This window comes from Punica granatum, chromosome 4 (genome assembly GCF_007655135.1).
Source record: "Punica granatum isolate Tunisia-2019 chromosome 4, ASM765513v2, whole genome shotgun sequence".
Taxonomy (NCBI): domain Eukaryota; kingdom Viridiplantae; phylum Streptophyta; class Magnoliopsida; order Myrtales; family Lythraceae; genus Punica; species Punica granatum.
Window position 1 is genome coordinate 12,288,351 of NC_045130.1, and position 18,872 is coordinate 12,307,222.

The window sequence follows — 18,872 nt, forward strand, 5'->3', positions numbered from 1 at the left end:
CATGATTCTACATGTAATTACCAAATAGCCATATAGAAGTGGTCGGCAATGCTGAATTCAGCTGCCCTATCATTCGTTGAATGAAATCTCCTGAATCACGTAAAACGTTTTATCATGTGCATTTTTGTTCCCAATTGCAAGTAGGGCCATGGGCCTCATAAATGTAAAACCGGGAGTACAACTACTTTCACTTGTAAAATTCGAATTAGAAAACTCTTTATTCCTAAACGACTATGTGTCACTTCATTACACTCTCGGTTTCTCTTGCTATTATTGAGAAGAAGACAATGTATTATTTTCAGATAAGCTTTCCTACTCAGGCAATAAAAGAGTCATGTTTCCACGTGATATTAAGTTGTCGGACACAATGGCAAGTGGCTGTGGCTGGCAGAAATTGTTTTTTTTTACAATAATTTCAAATATAATATTATGTCCAAATTTCAGTATATATATTAAGATCAATTTCGTAATCACAAGCACAATCAGTAAGTGCATGGAACAAAAGACCTTCCAAAGCAATAATGGAACCCTACGACTACTACTACTACATTCTTCTCCCAATTTTCTTCTTCCTCATCAGATCACTATTCCACAAACCTAGCGGACGGAAACTGCCGCCTGGACCTCGCGGATTCCCTATCCTAGGTTCCCTTCCCCATCTCGGGCCCAATGTGCATGAGTCGTTGTTCCATATGGCCAAACGCCATGGCCCATTGATAACCCTCCGTCTTGGCGCTATCTCCACGGTGGTTGCATCCTCCCCCGAGGTTGCTCGAGAGATCATCGGGAAAAATGACTATGCATTCTCGGAAAGGACAGTTCCAGACGCGATTGCAGCCCAACCAAACCCCGAGTTCACCCTTGGTTGGGTAAGTGGGGACCATGCATGGCGAAACCGCCGACGCATTTGCACCACCCATCTGTTCTCGTCTCACCGCCTTGATGCTCTCCAACATCTTAGGTACGAGAAGGTCCAGCAGCTCCTCAACCATGTCAACAAGTATCGAAACACTGGAAAGGCCGTAGATATCGGGAAGGTGGCATTTGGTATGAGTTTAAACCTTGTATCAAGCACATTATTCTCAGCCGATATTGTGGATCCAGAATTTGAATCGGCTCAGGAGTTCAAGGAGGTTGTTTCCCATATCATGGAAGATGGTGGGAAGCCAAATCTGTCTGACTATTTCCCGCTGCTCCGATGGTTCGATCTGCAGGGGATCAGGAGACATATAAAGAGTTCTTATAAGAGGTTACATGAAATATTGGAGGAAATAATTGAGAAGCGTTTGAATGATCGAGCAGCAGGAACATCCATCATCAGGAACGATGATTTCTTAGATGTTCTTTTGGACCAGTGCCAAGAGGAAGGGTCGGGTTTTGACCGTCAAAACATCAAGGCTTTGATAGTGGTAATTAAGAGAACATATATACATCGTATTGTACTCCTTTGGGCATAAGATGTATAAACATGTGTGGTTGATTAATTCCCTACATTACTCATTGGTAGATTAAATTCTGTTGGCAGGAATTATTCGTGGCCGGAAGTGATACAACAGCAATAACAATTGAGTGGGCAATGGCTGAACTTCTTCGAAAGCCCAGTGTGCTCCAAAAGGCAAGACAAGAGATCCTCACAGTTGTAGGAACCGAACGACCAGTTCAAGAGTCTGACATTGACACACTCCCTTACCTCCAAGCCATTATCAAGGAGACATTGAGGCTCCACCCTGCAGGCCCATTAATGCTCCCTTACAGGGCCAAAACCGACACCGAAGTTCTCGGTTACACAATCCCAAGGGGCATTCAGGTGTTAGTCAATGCGTGGGCCATTGCAAGAGATTCGAACTACTGGATCGAACCTATGGAATTCCGTCCTGAGAGGTTCACAGGATCGACAGTCGACTATAAGGGACTTAACTTTGAGTATATCCCGTTTGGGGCAGGACGTCGGATCTGCCCCGGGATGCCACTTGCAGTTAGGACGGTCCCTTTGGTGGTGGCCTCGCTCGTTCAGGCATTTAGTTGGAGACTTCCAGAAGGGACTTCGCCGGAGGAGTTAGATATGGTGGAGAAGTTCGGTGTGACCTTGAAGAAGGCCATCCCTCTTTGTGCCATTCCTAGCTAGTGCGTCCACTGAAAAGGGCAACTGAGCATAGAAGAGAATCATTGCATTAAAGTTATATATTTTTCTTGTGGTGTTTTTCAGGTTTTTCTGTTTACATAATGTTCTGAAAAGTGGTGAAGAATCTTGGACCCGGACCGATCCACTTGCATGTGTGGTGAAATTTAATAATATAGAACTGTAGGCACGTGCTCATATAAGGGATATAAATATACAAAAATGGCGAGAGATTGGATTTCCGAATATCATGATTCACGCTGAAAAGAAAAATGGTGAGAGGAATTGCAATATTCCTATTTCCTATAACCAAGGGGACCTATTTAAGAATTAACTTCAAAGAGAAAAAAAAGGGACAATTTAAATTTTCTTAATGGTAGGGCCTCGTAATAGGTTAGGAATGGGATACAAAAGAATCTGAAAGGACAAAAAAAAAAGTCGGAATATATTTGGAAAAATCAAGAAAGTAAAGGCCTTTTCACATAATTTACTTTTAATGTTTCGTATTTAATAAATTATTTTTAATATCATGGCACTTTAAAATACCACCTGATATCTCGAGTGACTTGAGATTTTCGCATTGTAACATTTATCTTAGAATGGAAGGTGTACTCCAAATTTTTCATTGAGGATTTACTAATCCTTTTCTCGTACGTTTCAACCGAATTTAAGTAGGTGAATAAATCTTTTGATACTTCGATATAAGTAATTGCATGCTAGAATCCAGCTGGCAAGTTCCTTAAAAACTTTTAAACGATCCTCTAATCCTCACGGTATCCTAGTTGTTTCCAATTGATTGTCAACCAATTTCTTGTAATATTGCCTGAGTTTTCAAGCACTCGCCATAAGTTTTGTAAATTTTTTCGATTACAATGGAGGTCTGTGGGTCTAGTACAATGAAATTGAAATCTTAATATCTAATAAACGAGCATTTGCAGTGCCACTGAATATCGAATTTAATTATCATACGAGAGCATACACCACTTACATCCTCTTTTGATATAAGTTTGGTAATTTGATGGAGATTATTATCGCATGATAGCCTCCAATTTGATTTTTCATGATTTTTCATGCTTCTATTAATGTAACACCCATGAGTCTAGGAAGATTAGATTTCCTTACCCTTAGATAGATGAAAGACAAAGCTTTTGCGTCATTCATTGGATAATCTATGTTACCTTAAAGTCCTTCCGGCTAAATCTCTTCAAGCAGTGTACAGGGCATAGACCCAACACATACCCCATTTTCTATTGAAGATATTCCCAAAGGGGCAGATCCGATATACAATTAGTGGGGTCAATTGACCCGCTAAATCTTTAAAAAAGTTATGCGAGGGTACTTATACTTGTAAATGCTTTTTTATCTTACTCCAAGGAGTGCTCAAAAGTTTTTAAAATCGTGGTGCAAAATTAATGCAAATTAAACCCACTTTCTTCTTCGACTCTCTCATATGAAGAAGGGAGTAAAAGCTGGGGTCAACTCAAAATAGAAAAAAAATTCTACAAATCTCTCTTTTGTAAAAACAAATCTACGATCATTTAATATATATATATATATATATATATATATAGATTTCGGTGGTTGAATTTTTGTTTACATTTGATAACTTCATAAAATCGAGTTAAGGTAGGCACTTTTGAGCTAAGAATTGATGCTAGAACCTTGAGATAGTCGAGTTTTAGGACAGTTTTAGGTAATTCTTAGTTTTAGTTTTATTTTATAAGTCATTTAGTATTTTAATCTCTTTTCCAAGTTATTCTTCGATTACTTTCTATGAATTGCATGCTATTAAATCGGGTTTTATTTTGGCCTAGTTGTTCACGGTTTTGGAGTGCTCAAGAGGACGAGTTCATTGTATAGAGCACGTGGATCTCTTTGTTATGCCAGGCTATGGTCCATGCATGAGGAGTCATGGCGGTTGCTATTACAAGAGAATATATGGGCGAGGGAGCATTGTGAAGATTTAGGGCCTGTTTGGTTTCGCAATTGTATTTTAGAATCACAATTCTAACTTAATTCTACTCACTACAAAACAAAATAACTTATACAAAGTCAAAGAGTGGGTCCCATTTTTATCACTTTTTCCCACAACAAAACAACATAACTCATACAAAGTCAAAGGGTGTGCCCCATTTATACCACTCAAAATCAAAATCAAAATCTGATTTTAAAATCCTACTATGAAACCAAACACTACCTTAATTTTGAAGAGAAGATGATTTTGATTGCTTTATTTTAGGAGGAGTCACATGCCAATATATTTTTAGTCAAATTATCTAGATTGCTTTGGGCTATATTTTTAGGGTTGTGCGAGATTATTTTGGGAACTCATATATCTATATATGTTCACGCACATATAGAAAAGGGGGCTGGACTTTTTCTTTTGGGAGAAGGCGTTGATGACGGTAACCCTTGCCGATTTTTCTCACAAACAAATCCCGCAAATACAACATCATACATATTAAAAAAGGATGTATTTATTATTTTTCCTTGTTGACATGCAGAACATACATGATCAACATGATCATTATTAAGGGAATAAAAGGAATTTAATGCATGACGAACTACAGGAAAAGATGAGTGACCGAGGCGATGATGCCACAGGACACTGGAACGAGAAGTGGAAAGATGAGCCTGAGGACTGTTGGAATGCCTGCCTCTCGGGTGGAAACAGTAAAGGCCGTCCTTAACCGGTCCATGCATGAGCTCCTGGCGAGTATGGAGGTCCTTCACAAGAAAACAATCAGGGTAAAGCTCAAAAAAGTATTTATTATCCTTGGCAAACTTGGATATAGAAATTAAATTTTTGGAAATATGCGGTGCATAAAGAATATGATTCAAGTGTAAAGGACGTTGGGAAGATTTAATGATGGAAGAACCAGATGCTAGAACTGGAAGTGCTTTACCATCACCTATGAAGACATGATCCGAAGTGGGATTATCATCATGACGGTTAAGAGTGGAAAAATCAGATGTCACATGGTGAGTTGCACCTAAGTCCATGTACCAGTCAAGGTCATGAAGTCCTGAAGAGGAACCATGGGTCAGATGAGCCTGAGTTCCAGAAAAATGACAAAATGGCGCGGTATGACCGGGCCGTTACACATCTGATAGAGAACCACAGATCTGGACCCAAAATGCTGGGCTGGGCCGAAGGAGGAGTTATTAAAAGGAATTGGGCCGCGGACTCCAAAGTTGGGCCTGTTTGAAAAGGGCCCAGCAAGAAGGCGCGGGTCTCGAGTCTGACCCGGTGTGTACTTGACCCAATCCGGAATGAACAACCTGTCCGAAGCTCTGAAACTTTTGCTCGTCCGACCCGACAACTTCACCTTGTCTACCCAACACCTGATTAGGGTAAACGTTGCCTTCTTTGTGCGACCCTTCACCAGAGAAGTTCCTCCCACCGTGTGAGCCACCTCCTTTGCCCTTTCCTTTCCCTCCTTTGTCGTTTCCCTTCCCACCTCCGTTTCCGCATCCTCCTCGGTTGATTCGACCACTGGTATAGTGGATTTCTGGAGCCGAGCCAAGAATTCTCGAGAGAGGAGCGGGTGTAGGTATCGGCAGATTTTGAGTCGCCGCATAGAGGCGTCTCTCCTCATGGCCGACTAGAAAGGACTGGAGCTCGTCAGCACTCATCGTGAGCATCCGTTTTGACTGGGCAAGCATGATTGGTTCCCAATCGGGATCGAGACCCGTGTATATGCGTCGGTTGATTTCAGCAAGTGATTTGGGTTTTCCTATCTGAGCATATTTCAAGGCTTGTTCTTTAACTGAGCCGATGAATTTGGCCATTAATTAATCTCCTTTCTTTAGGTCTCGCCACTGTTGATCGAGTAAATCTTCTTGCGCTGCGGTCTGGGTCAGGAATGCGGTGGCCAAGGATATCTAGGCTTCATGAGATGTCTTCGCAGAGAGGATCGTCACTCTGACTTCTTCTGTGATTGCCAACATAACACAGGTAAGAGCAGAGTTATCTCTTGATTGCCAGCTAAGATACTCGGGATTAGATATGACTGCTCCATCTATTGCAATAGTTGTTCTCTCTGGTGCCATGACTCTGCCTTCGACATAATCAAGCAGTCCATAGGTAATGAGTAATGGAGTCATTACTCCTTTCCAATACATATAGTTTCTGTCGTTGAGTTTGACAGGAATTGTAAGAAAGGATGTAGGAAGAACAGTTGAGAATGAGAAAGAAGAGGATAGAGTGGTGAGAGTCGAGGAGGATGAATTTTTAGCCATTTGTGCCGAGAGATAGGTGAGTTAAGTAGAAGGAGCGGAAGCAAGCCACCTAGTTGGGAGTTACCCGATGAAACTCTGATACCATATTGGTCATCATTACTATATTCATTTTCTTGATGATTATAGTAAATTCTCCTTGTATATCTATTCCTTCTTCATCTAATTCCACTGCCCACATGCTAGTCCCATTAACTTTATCCGAACCTCTTGCATCTCATAACTCTACTCATACAGCTCCTGCTCCTGAGATCCATGAACAGTCTACAGGTTTTGCAGTCTTGTCTGAGAGTGCTTTGGGTATCGATGTCATGCCTGCTGCACATAATACTCATAGGATGGTGACGCGGTCTAAGGATGGGACTTTACCTCCTCCTCGCTTTACTATTTCTCGTTATTCTGCAGCTTTCACTGTATCTGCTGATCTGCAGGAACCACAGACATTTGCTCAGGCTTCCAAACATCATCATTGGAGAGCAGCAATGCACGAGGAATATATGGCCTTACTTCACAATCATACATGGGATCTTGTTCAGCCGACACCAACTTAGAATGTAGTTGGATGCAAGTGGGTCTACCGTATCAAGCAAAAGGCCGATGGCAGCATTGATAGGTATAAGGCTCATCTAGTAGCAAAGGGTTTCAATCAGCGAGAATGGATTGATTATTCAGAGACTCTTAGTCCAGTCATTAAGCCCATCACTATTCGAACAATTCTTTCTATTGTTGTTTCCTCTCAGTGGCCAATTCGACAGCTGGATGTGAAGAATGCATTCCTTCATGGACATCTCACCGAAGAAGTCTATATGATACAGCCTCCAGGTTTTCTTGATCCCTCTCGTCCTGATCACATCTGCAGACTTCGTTGTTCTCTATATGGGCTTAAGCAAGCTCCTAAGGCTTGGTTTCAGCAACTCAGTTCCTATCTTCAGCATATTGGCTTCTCCGATTCCAAAGCCGATTCCTCCTTATTTATACTCTGGGGAAAACAATATGTTGTCTATCTTTGGTCTATGTTGATGATATCATTCTGACAGGGACTCCGAGAGCACCTTTTCAGTCCATAATCATTGCCCTACATAAGGAGTTTGCTATGAAAGACCTTAGTCCACTTCATTTCTTTCTTGGTATGGAAGATCGCAGGAATTCAACTAGACTCTATCTCACTCAGTCCAAGTATATCCATGATATTCTTGCTCGCACTTCTATGCTAGAATGCAAGCCCATTAGCTCACCTGTCACTACAGGGCCTCGACTGTCTCTTCATTATGGATCCTCTTTCGAAGATCCCTCGTTCTACATAAGTGGAGTGGGCAGTTTGCAGTATCTTTATCTGACTAGACTTGACATTGCCTATGCAGTTAATCAGGTTTGTCAGTTCATGCATTGTCTCACCACCACTCATTGGCAGGCCATGAAAAGAATCTTACGGTATCTAAAGGGAACCATCACTTGTGGACTTCATATTCATCTCAGTTCTACATCATCTGTTCATGGCTTTTCTAATGCAGATTGGGCTGGGAAGCCTGATGATTGCGCTCAGTTAGTGATTTTGTGATATTTCTTGGATCCAATCCAGTATTCTGGAGCTCCAAGAAACAGCGGACTATTGCTCGATCCAGTACTGAGTCTGAGTATCAAAGTCTTGCAAATACCACTGCTGAGATATTATGGTTACAGTCTCTTCTCAAAGAATTGGGAATCTCGTAGCATCACCCTCCCACTCTTTGGTGTGATGACATTTCGGCGATCTATCTTATAGCGAATCCTATCTTCATGCCAGAACTAAGTACATTGAGATTGATTATCATTTTGTGAGAGAGAGATTCCTACGCCAGCAACTTCTAATTCGATTTATCAACTCCTCTTATCAGCTAGCAAATGGACTCACAAAGGGAATATCTTCATCCCGCTTTGCTGATATTCGATCCAAGCTTTACGTGAAGATATCCCCGTTCGGCTTGCAAGGGAGTAATAAAGGATAATATGCAATCATAGTTTTCTATTTATACTTGTTGTATATTAGGCATGTAATCATTACACATTTATGCACTTTCCTAGATAAGTTATGTACAATGCTTATTTAATCGAATACGCGCACATCCTTTATTACATATCAAACCAATAAGACAGCACCCGGAAGGCGATAATAAGCAAGAATAAAGCCATCCGTAAGACTAGACTTATTCACTTAATTGATCCATGCGAGGAATTTGGAACTCCTACTCGTAGCTTGTTTAGTCAATATATCCGCAATACCATTAGCTTTCCTACGAATGTGGAGGAAACTGACTTCTTCAAACAACTATTTAAGAGTCGACGGTTCTGTCTTGGAGGACGCCTCCAATACCCGATCTCCCTAGCTTGCCTAGTGACGAGCCATTAATATTCCATTTTAACCATCCACTAGGAGAGGGAGTCCACTGAACTTGTTTTCTCTGGTTAGAGCATTTATTCCATCCTTTGATACCTTCCGAAGTCCTGAGAAGATCCCAGCTCGAATATGAAAAGCTCGGGCTCTTTCGCCTTGAGCCAAGCAGCGAATCTGTACAAGTGTAGCTTGCGAGCTTCCTTACTCGTAATAGAACACTGGAACTAAAGTCTCAATTCAAAACCAACATAAGACTCAGGTGGTTATTTTCTTGATCCAATTAGTCGAGTCTTAGGCCTCTAACGGCCTAAGGATCCCAGTTCTAGAATAATTTATAGCCCGTTTGGTTTAGAGTTGAGTTAAACTCAACTCTACTCAACTTTGTATAACTTTGTATACAAATTAGTCCCTAAAAGATTTTGATAAGATAAATCAGTTTTTCCATACGAAACGTTAGAACACGTTAATTCTTCCATTCCCTTTCACAACTCATCCCTGACAGAAACCGCTGACATGCCCGTTAAGTGATGACCTGGAACGTTAAGTTCCACGTTGGCAATTTTCCCCCCAAATTCTCAAATCCGTAGTCCGATCTTCCCTCCCGTTTTCTTCCCCCATCAACTTTATCTAGTGAGCAGAGCTCAAGTTTGGCCCAGAGAAGATGGAGGAAAGCGATAGAATGGACAATCCCTTCCCGCCGGAGATCATCTTCGAAATATTGGTGAGGCTTCCGGTGAAATCGCTCTGCAGATTCAGGTGCGTGTCCACTATTTGGCGCTCTATCATCTCCAACCCCTAATTCGTCTCCGCCCACTTCGCTCACTCATCAGCTCATCCGAAGCTTCTCATTTCAGTATCCGATACGGGATAACTTCTCTTCTCGACAGAATACCCTCCTCCCTCCTCTACAATTGGAGCATCAGCCGCAGATTGCGACCTTTCATGACCTAATCAGCTCGACGGGGCCCTGCGTCTCGCAGTCTCTGGTGGCATGCTTTGCATTAAGGCTGATGGAGCTGTACTAGTTTGCAACCTAGCATCAGAGGGTGTGTTAACATTACAACTCCTTTGATCGGTTGCTTTATACCATATTCGACAGATTTTTTGTTTGGGTTTGATCCAGTTGAAAAGAAGTACAAGTATCTGCACGGAGCAAAGTTGCGGCCAGAAGGAGGTCGCTTTGAAACAGATGCCCATGGGTTGACTCTGGGTAAGAATCGGTCGAGAAGGATACACAGGATTTCTGTTGCTATACTCGCACATCGTAGTTTATGTATTGATGGTGTCATTTATGGTATTGCTTATACTAAACATCATGAGGGCTCTTTGTTAGCATTCGATGTTGGTTTGGAAACTATTCGAATGATTCCCTTCCCGGTGGAACTGGCATCTCATATCGTAGGATGTGCTATGGAATTCCAAGGACGTCCTACTTTAATTGATGACTGGGACATTTTGGTGGAACGTGGATCCGAAATTGTGTTAGGGACATTGGACGAATTCAACAACCTGATCTGGAGCTGCAAAAGGCTCAACCTGCCTAGAGAATTGAGGGAAGCTCTTATTAATCGTGGAAAACTCTGTAGCCATGGCATCACCCTTGCTGGTGACTTTTTGTGGTCACCACGCCATTGTACAGATGGCACCTCATCCACGGAACTGCTTCACTTGGGGGTTTTCGGGCGTCGGTCATGGAGAAGGCGCAGTCACGCTTCGAATTGATCTCGCGCCTCTGGAGCTTCCTCACGTTATTGACGAACCCATCCCGCCCACTACACCACCACCGAGGCTTCTTCTTCGCTGCCACCACCCGCCGCTCGCTGCAAGGCCGGGCGTAGACTCGCTTCCCTTCCATCTCCCCGGACCTGCACTCTCAAGCCCCAAGACGCACCATCCAGTCCTTCTTCTCTCGCTTCTGCTCTCTGTGAGGGGAATAAAGCCCTAGACCTGGAAGTTGTTCGAAGAGGAGTCAATACTCCGATGTCGAACAAGGGCTTAAGGCAAGGCAAGTCGAGAAGGCGTGTGAATGGAAGGCGTGCTCCAAGTTTACTAATCCTATTCTGGCATGTTTCAAGAGAAAAATACTTTGCTCCAAGTTTTGCATTGAGGATTTACTAATCCTCTGGCCAATGGACAAGATCTTATTCATGGAGGTCTTCAAAGGCAAAGGCAGTCAGCAGGATCTGTGGACTGTACGTAATCTACTCCTTAGACTCACATGCATTTGCTTATACTTAATGTCCACCATGAATGAAAGTTAGTATCGACATTTTATCTGGAGGTGTATATGTCATGAAATATTAGTCCCAAGCTTTTATGCAGGTAGTATTACTTTGTAGCTATATGTTGCAATGACTTTATCATGAAAAAAGTTTTGGTTTAACTTCATATTATTAGTGATCAGTGGTTAGATTGGAAGATGGTTTGAGCAGTACTCAGCAATTTTTAGAGGGATTTTGTATGTTTCGAGAAGCTTTCCACATTAGTCTTTCAAGAGTTTATGAATCATTTTCTACGTGTTAAAGAGAAATGAAAATAAAATTTAAAAAAAAAAAAAGAAGAAGAAGAAAGGAAACGTCTTCTTCTTATGTGATGTCTCTAGGTCTCTTTTTTTTTGGATCCCATAAAGCTTAGCGTTTCAATATGACACTATGTTGGGACATCCTGGAACTTGCCAATAGCTTATTTAATTAAACTTACTGATTTTCTCCATGCAGAAACTAGATGCTGAATTCTTTGAGCAGACATATCAATTGTATATTGTCTCTCGCTGTCCATGGTGTTACAGCTTGGAGGATGAATCCTCGCTTGCTTTTTTGCAAGGTGTAAGCTTCACTTAACTGTTAAGTCATTCCCATCCAGCAAAAGAAAGAGCGTGAAGTAATTTCCTTTATCCATAGCAGAAATGATTTCACGAGCTTCTTTCAATAAATGAGCGTGTAAATTGAATACCTGTCATAGGATTATAATCGATCTTAAAGAAATGTTGTCTGCGAATTGAAAGTGTTATGTATGGATTCAGCTGAAAGAGATATGTCGTTGCATATGAATTCAATCATGATCCTTTAGAAAATGTTTGCTGTCAAAATGTGTTTCGATTCAAAGAGACTTTATCACATGTTAATTCCCAGCATTCTATTTCTGGCCCTTTTCTCCTTCCATTATATTTGTATACTATCAAAGGGCCTGCACGATGTCAAAGGTCTTCAAAAAATATCTCAGTCAAAAATATTTTCATATGATAGAAGTACGAGAAATGATATTAGTAATATTCGAAAGTATAAAATATTAACAAATTAATATCGCATGACTTATTTCAAAATTGATGTAAAACTATATATTTGAAATTGTTTTAGTTTAATAAACATATAGACATGGAAGGAAAAAATGAGAAACTTAATTAGATAGCATGATAAGAAAGTGTAAAAATGCAAGAAAATTTATATGAAATATTAAATACAGAGATATAATTAAAATTAAAACATTAATTCATGTTTTATAGATATAACTATACCACATCTATCTGTATTACACATAGAATTGCCACTATATTTATTAGCATATAATTCTACCAAATTCCTCTATATTAAGTATCTCATATTTTTTATATGTTATTATTGTAGCTTGTCCTTATTGCAACATATTTCATTTGATCCGATACTTTTTAAGATATGATAACATGCTAGAATGTACTTAAATATTATGAGGATTCTTTATTTTTGAGTAAAATTATGAGGATTCTTTTATTTAATAACAAAAAGAAAAAATATATATATGGGGTGTGTTATAGCATTTGAAAACATGCACCATACTATAACAATAAAACAAACCTATAAATACGAAATATTATAATTTTTTTAAGTACAAATTTAATTGAAAATTCATCATTGAGAATCTCGTTAACTTTAAGTGGCCTTCGAAATTTATTTAAAGCGTTTCACGGCCACACCAACCCAAGCGACAATTGTCAATAGGCTGGAGTAACTTTGCATTTCATTGAAAATTAGTGGTGACTTAAAATAAAAATTTTACATTTAGGTGAATAAATTATTAAAATAGAAGCCTTAGATGAGATTATAAACTAATATCAAAATATAAAAAGAGTACAAATTTGTTAGCTTGACATGTGTCCATTCAAACAAGAGTTTTAGTTTTATTTGTAGATGGATGGATGGATGTATATGTATAGGTTGAGTTAGTGATTTGTCTTAAGATTTCCAACTCATTCCACGGCTTGCGCTTTCCTAATACTTTCTTGATCTGTGTCAGTTAATAACGGTGCATTTGCTTTCAGAGTTAAAGTAACTTTGATTTTGATTGTGGAAAAGAACAAATGTTGTGTAGTGTATTGAGTTAAAGTTAAAGTTAAAAATTTTGACTTGGGAAATGTGTATTTTTGTTGTATAGTGTGTTGAGTTAAAGTTAAAGTTAAAATTTTTGTGATTTTACTCCTGAAAACAAACAGGCCCAAGTTTCTGTTGAATGCAGGTCCATGAAAGCAACTGTTATGTTACCGCTCATATGAACACCTGAAATTTGGCATACATGTTTATAAACATCCATTTAATAACATGCTTCGGTTTGTAGTTTTCTACCCTCGGAATTGTCTTATTACAAGTATTGGCTATCAACAATCTCTGTGCTTAATGTAAGAGTTATTTCCTATGACAAATTATATTGTAAAATCTACAATTTTATACTGCATTCTATGAATCCAATTTACGGTCTGTTGCTTGCTCTATATATGTTGGCATGATTGTCTACGCTTATGTCACAGTGCTTTTGTGAATTTATTTCATTGAATTTATATATTTTAGCTTATTTTGATCAGTGTATTTTCCTCATCTCTTTCTTCGACTTATAGCGTTGGGTCCTCAGTTGTTAATAGCATATATTGATGTAATTTAATATGTATGCTACCTCAATAATAAAATAAAAACTAACATGTGCTGTTACAGTAGTCCATACAAATGGGTGGGGAAAAATAAATGAAATCTATGTGAAAATCTTTCTATATATAGAAGCTTGCTGGTGAACTTTTGATCGATGATTAACAAATTAATATAGTTGACTTTGAACGTCAGTTTTCCTAAATAGAGTAGTCCCGTCTCCCAAAAATATTCATAAATGAGTCTTTTTTACGATTTTTTTTAGTGAAAAAATTATAGAAAATATTGCTCTCGCAATTTCCGAAAGATCGAATGTTAAAGGTTATTCCCCTCCCAACAAGTTCATTTCATAGGACTTGGACTTGTACTTTTCTTCTTACGGGATTGACTTAAATAACGGGATTTAGATTCACATAATTCTCTTCGGGGGTCTTTTTAGGAGAAATTTTTGGATATTTTTGATGCACTGTGTGACAAAGAAGTATATTACATGAGACTAACACATATACTATGATATGTAACTTTTCATTGAGAACCGTTGTCCTATGAAACTCACAAATACTTATTTATCTTATATATATTGATAGATTGAAATTTATACATATCATCTCGATAAATTAATCTCATCTATTTTTTTTTCATCAATACGGCTTGATATAACTATTGCAAATGGCAATAATATAGTCTTTTCTCAGCATATCATTGTGATATAAAATAGTTTGAGATCCGTTCACCCATAAAAAAAATAATAATAAAAATTTGAGATCCCTTCCCTTTTTACTTTCCTTATCCTCTTCCTAAGCCCCATGAAAAATTTTCTGATCTTAACCTTAAAGAAACACAGTAGAAATTAGATTCCCCCCTTCCCGGGAATTTGTAGCCCGGGAATCCTCACCGACTACACCAAACATTAATCGGCACAGAAGATCATTGGAAGAGATGGATTAATATGATTACTTTTGATAGTCAGATTAATCTACTTTCAGGCAAGCTATCATAGTCAATAATAATTAATCATTAACGTAATTTATGTAAAGTCTCGATTTCAAATCTTTGTAAATGAAGAAAATCTATGATTTGAAGTACTTTACCCCTTAATGAGATTATCTAACTCAACTAATTGAATTATTTTAATTAGAGCATTTTAGACTTTCGGATAAAGTGGTGCACACACCAATCAAGAAAAAAATTAATCACTTCATATGCTGCCACGTGACTTGAAATAAAGTATTATTTTTAGTTCATTTGTCATAAAGTATTATTTTTAGTTCATTTGTCAAACATCGGATGGCACGTAAAGGTCCGCAGTTCGCAATTACAAATAAAAGTCACCATCCAATTTCACAATTAACACCCCATCGACGAGTCCATGAATCACAAAACTTTCCAAAGCAATGGAACTCTGCTACTTCATTCTTCTCCCCATTTTCTTCTTCCTTGCTAAATCACTCTTCCACAAATCTAGCCACCGGAAACTGCCGCCTGGACCAGCCGGATTCCCAATCCTCGGTTCCCTTCCCCACCTCGGCCCTAAAGTGCATGAGTCGTTGTTCCAGATGGCGAAGCGCCATGGCCCATTGATGACCCTTCGTCTTGGCGCTATCACCACTGTGGTGGCATCCTCCCCCGAGGCTGCCCAAGAGATCCTTGGGAAAAACGACAGGGCGTTTTCGGAGAGGCCGGTCCCCGATGTAATCTCAGCCCAACCAGGCCCAGAGTTCTCCCTTGCTTGGGTACCAGGGGACCATGCGTGGCGCAACCGTCGCCGCATCTGCACCACCCATCTACTCTCACCGCACCGCCTCAATGCTCTCCAGCATCTCAGGCAGGAGAAGGTCCAGCAACTCCTGCGTCACATCGAGAAAAAGCACGTGAATACCGGAGAGCCCGTAGATATTGGGAAAGTGGCATATGCTACGAGCCTGAACCTGGTATCTAGCACATTGTTCTCAGCCAATGTTATAGATCCCGAATTTGAGACAGCCCAGGAGTTTAAGGATGTTGTATGGCGGATCATGGAGGCTGCTGGGAAGCCAAACCTGTCGGACTATTTTCCACTGATCCGGTGGTTCGATCTCCAGGGGATAAAAAGGCATGTGAAGAGTTCTTATTTGAGGTTGCATGAGATTTTTGATGAGATAATTGAGAAGCGTTTGAAAGATCGAGCAGCCAAGTCCGCCACGAGGATCGATGATTTTTTGGATGTTCTTTTGGATCTGTGCCAAGAGGAGGGCTCGGGTTTCGATCATCAAAACATCAAGCCGCTAATTCTGGTGAGAGATCATTTTACAAATTTTATTGTTAAAAATACACGCCAATGATCACATCGAACTTTAATAGCAAATAGTTATGGTTGAAGTTCCACAGGATATATATATATATATATATATATATAACGTAATATGCTATTCATTATTTTCTAATTTTCTTAAATTTTCTTTTAACCCAAAAGATAATTTTATTTTGTTTGGAAGATCCAATGGATGGACGAAAACATGTAGAAGAAATGGTTTATGCCTCATATTGCATGATCTTCTTTGCATGTATGTGGAATGATCAATTCGAAATGCCTAGTCTCGCATGTGTTCACAATTTCAGTTAAAAATGGGAACGATTCATTTGAAATTCTCCCCAGATTGATCTTAGTAGCGGTTAGCTATGCATAATGAAAAAACCTTAGTCAGTCTATATCAACTTTCTTGCTTCTGTATGATGTCACAAATTAATTACATGGGGATGTGATTTCTTTAAGAAGCTTAATTAATATATTGTACTGAGGCCCATCTCCTCCTTCTAATCCTTTCCTTTTTTTGGTTTGACTTTCATATTTTCAAGCAGGCATGTTGAGACCATGTTATCTCTTTATTTTACTTATGAGATTTTCATCTCATTTACAAATCCTAATATATATACTAGTTAGACAATAAAACATAGACTCAATCCTTTGTCTTAATCAATTAATGCCATCACTTTTGAGTTCTAACACAGCTTTACTAAGTCATGAACGTGTCCACTGGACAAGAACATAGAATTTCGATATATCGTGAATTGTGTATCTAAAAATATGTTGTTTCATATGAATTAATTGGTTTTACATCATTCTGGTTCTGTGCTTTTTTTTTTTTGATAAATATCTGATTTTGTACATTATATTGGCAGGTATCAACCCAAAAAAAAATTTATATTAGCAAGTAATAGTTTTTCTTTTTCTTTTTCCTTTTTCTTTTTGCGTAGATTATATCCTCCGTTGTGTTTTAATATGATACTATAATAATAATTGAGGGATCTTCTAGTTATCACCCTGGGCCAAAAACCTTAATACAGTTAGAATATATTACTTTTAAATTATAAACTCTATCGCAGTTCAAAGACGAATAAGAATAGAAGTTATACGTATTTAAAGAGAGGCTTGCACCACTATTTAATGTATAAAATATAAATGAGGTGCAATTCAATTCAGACATTTATTGGTGGAGAAATTTTAAGCGCGGGAGACTCAGAATCTCTAAGTTCAGTGCTGGAGTTTGCTCAAGGCATCAATATAAAAAGATATAGAGATTGGAGTCAATTGAAATTAGGTTCATTTAATTGCAAAAAATAAATAAATAAATAAATAAAGGACGATTTAGGAGGAAAAAAACTGTTGTTGTATCTCTTTGTTTTAGGCAAGTTTAATTGACACAATAGTACTAATAATTATGCCTTTTATTACATTTTATAATTTTTTTAAAATAAATTTCATTGTCCCTTATTGGATTTTTCTCTTGTAGTGTTTATTTATTGCTGGGAGCGATACAACAGCAATAACAGTCGAGTGGGCAATGGCCGAACTTCTTAGGAAGCCCAGCGTGCTCCAAAAGGCACGACAAGAGCTCCTCACGGTCGTAGGAACCAAACGGCCACTTCAAGAATCCGACATCGACAAACTCCCTTACCTCCAAGCCATTGTCAAGGAGACAATGAGGCTTCACCCTGCGGGGCCGCTTCTCCTCCCTTACAGGGCAAAAACCGATACCGAGGTTCTCGGTTACGTCATCCCCAAGGGTATTCAAGTCTTCGTCAATGCATGGGCTATTGCAAGAGATTCGAACTATTGGATCGAACCCATGGAATTTCGTCCAGAGAGATTCACAGGATCAAGTGTTGACTTTAAGGGACGCAACTTCGAGTATCTCCCGTTTGGGGCAGGTCGACGAGTCTGCCCTGGGATGCCGCTTGCCGCCAGGATGGTTCATTTGACGGTAGGCTCGCTGGTTCAGGCATTTGATTGGCAACTGCCGGGAGGAATCTTGCCGGGGGAGTTGGACATGGAGGAGAAGTTCGGTGTCACGTTGAAGAAGGCTGTCCCTCTCTGCGCCATCCCTAGGGTAGATTGAAAGGGGGAGAGACCGTACAAGAGGATCATCGTACCAAATCGTTATTTGTATTAATCATACTTTTTTTTCTTAATTTTCCTTTATTTTATTTATAGTGCATGTGTAAAATTAAAATATAAGGCGAAGATTACTCTCTACTGTACGGTTGAAAAGAGTGATTCTGCAAAATAAGTTGCTTCTCTCACTAGACCACAACCCTGGCCATCCTCTATATTCAATTATAAGCGTTCAACCTGGATATAACCATGAATTGAGATCATAGTGCAAACAATCTAGGAGCCAACCGAGGCTGAGGTAGGCCCAGATTAAGCCAACTCTAGTACTTGGGCCGGTTTGGCTTCGGTTGAGCAATATCAGCACGAGGCAGGGTCTGACCTTGGCCAGGATATGGCTTGACCCTGACCAAGATAGACGATCAGATGCCTCAAACACATCCTCGATATATAATTACACAAAGTCGTTTTGGACGACCCACAAGTCTAGGCGCCCTTGCATTAGTTAGCTTGTGCACGCAGTACAATATCTGTGTAAGCAAATTAATAGTGATGGCCAATAATTCAAATTAACGGATTTATTTTGTCAACCAAAATTTATCAACGTTCCAAAAGTCCGAAGGACTTAATCTTAAAAAACTCCCAAATAGTCCATTAAACAATACATAGAGATGCACATACATCAGATGCCTACATGTGCACTATATGCTAGAACCTTGCTCATTCATAGATCATGACTAGATTGCGCATCTGGCTATATGCCGTGTTTATAAATTTTTTACATCATTATTTTAAGATGTCTCTGAAAAAGGTGTATGAATTTTTATATAATTTTTTAAATACTTGAAGAAATCCTTGTAAAAAAACCGAAAGATATTTTAATTA

The 18,872-nt window shown here is 39.2% G+C and overlaps 2 protein-coding genes across 2 annotated transcripts; both read left to right on the forward strand.

The window, feature by feature from the left end:
- The first annotated feature begins 488 nt into the window (after positions 1–488).
- LOC116202976 (geraniol 8-hydroxylase-like) lies at positions 489–2,255 on the forward strand. The gene is made up of 2 exons (XM_031534612.1): positions 489–1,409; positions 1,526–2,255. The coding sequence occupies exons 1-2, from the start codon at positions 522–524 to the stop codon at positions 2,123–2,125; spliced, it is 1,488 nt and encodes a 495-aa protein (XP_031390472.1). The 5' UTR covers positions 489–521; the 3' UTR covers positions 2,126–2,255.
- A 12,721-nt stretch (positions 2,256–14,976) lies between these two features.
- LOC116203311 (geraniol 8-hydroxylase-like) lies at positions 14,977–18,159 on the forward strand. Its single transcript, XM_031534999.1, has 2 exons — positions 14,977–15,891; positions 17,389–18,159. Exons 1-2 carry the CDS (start codon positions 15,013–15,015, stop codon positions 17,992–17,994), a joined length of 1,485 nt encoding a protein of 494 aa, XP_031390859.1. The 5' UTR covers positions 14,977–15,012; the 3' UTR covers positions 17,995–18,159.
- Positions 18,160–18,872: the final 713 nt, after the last annotated feature.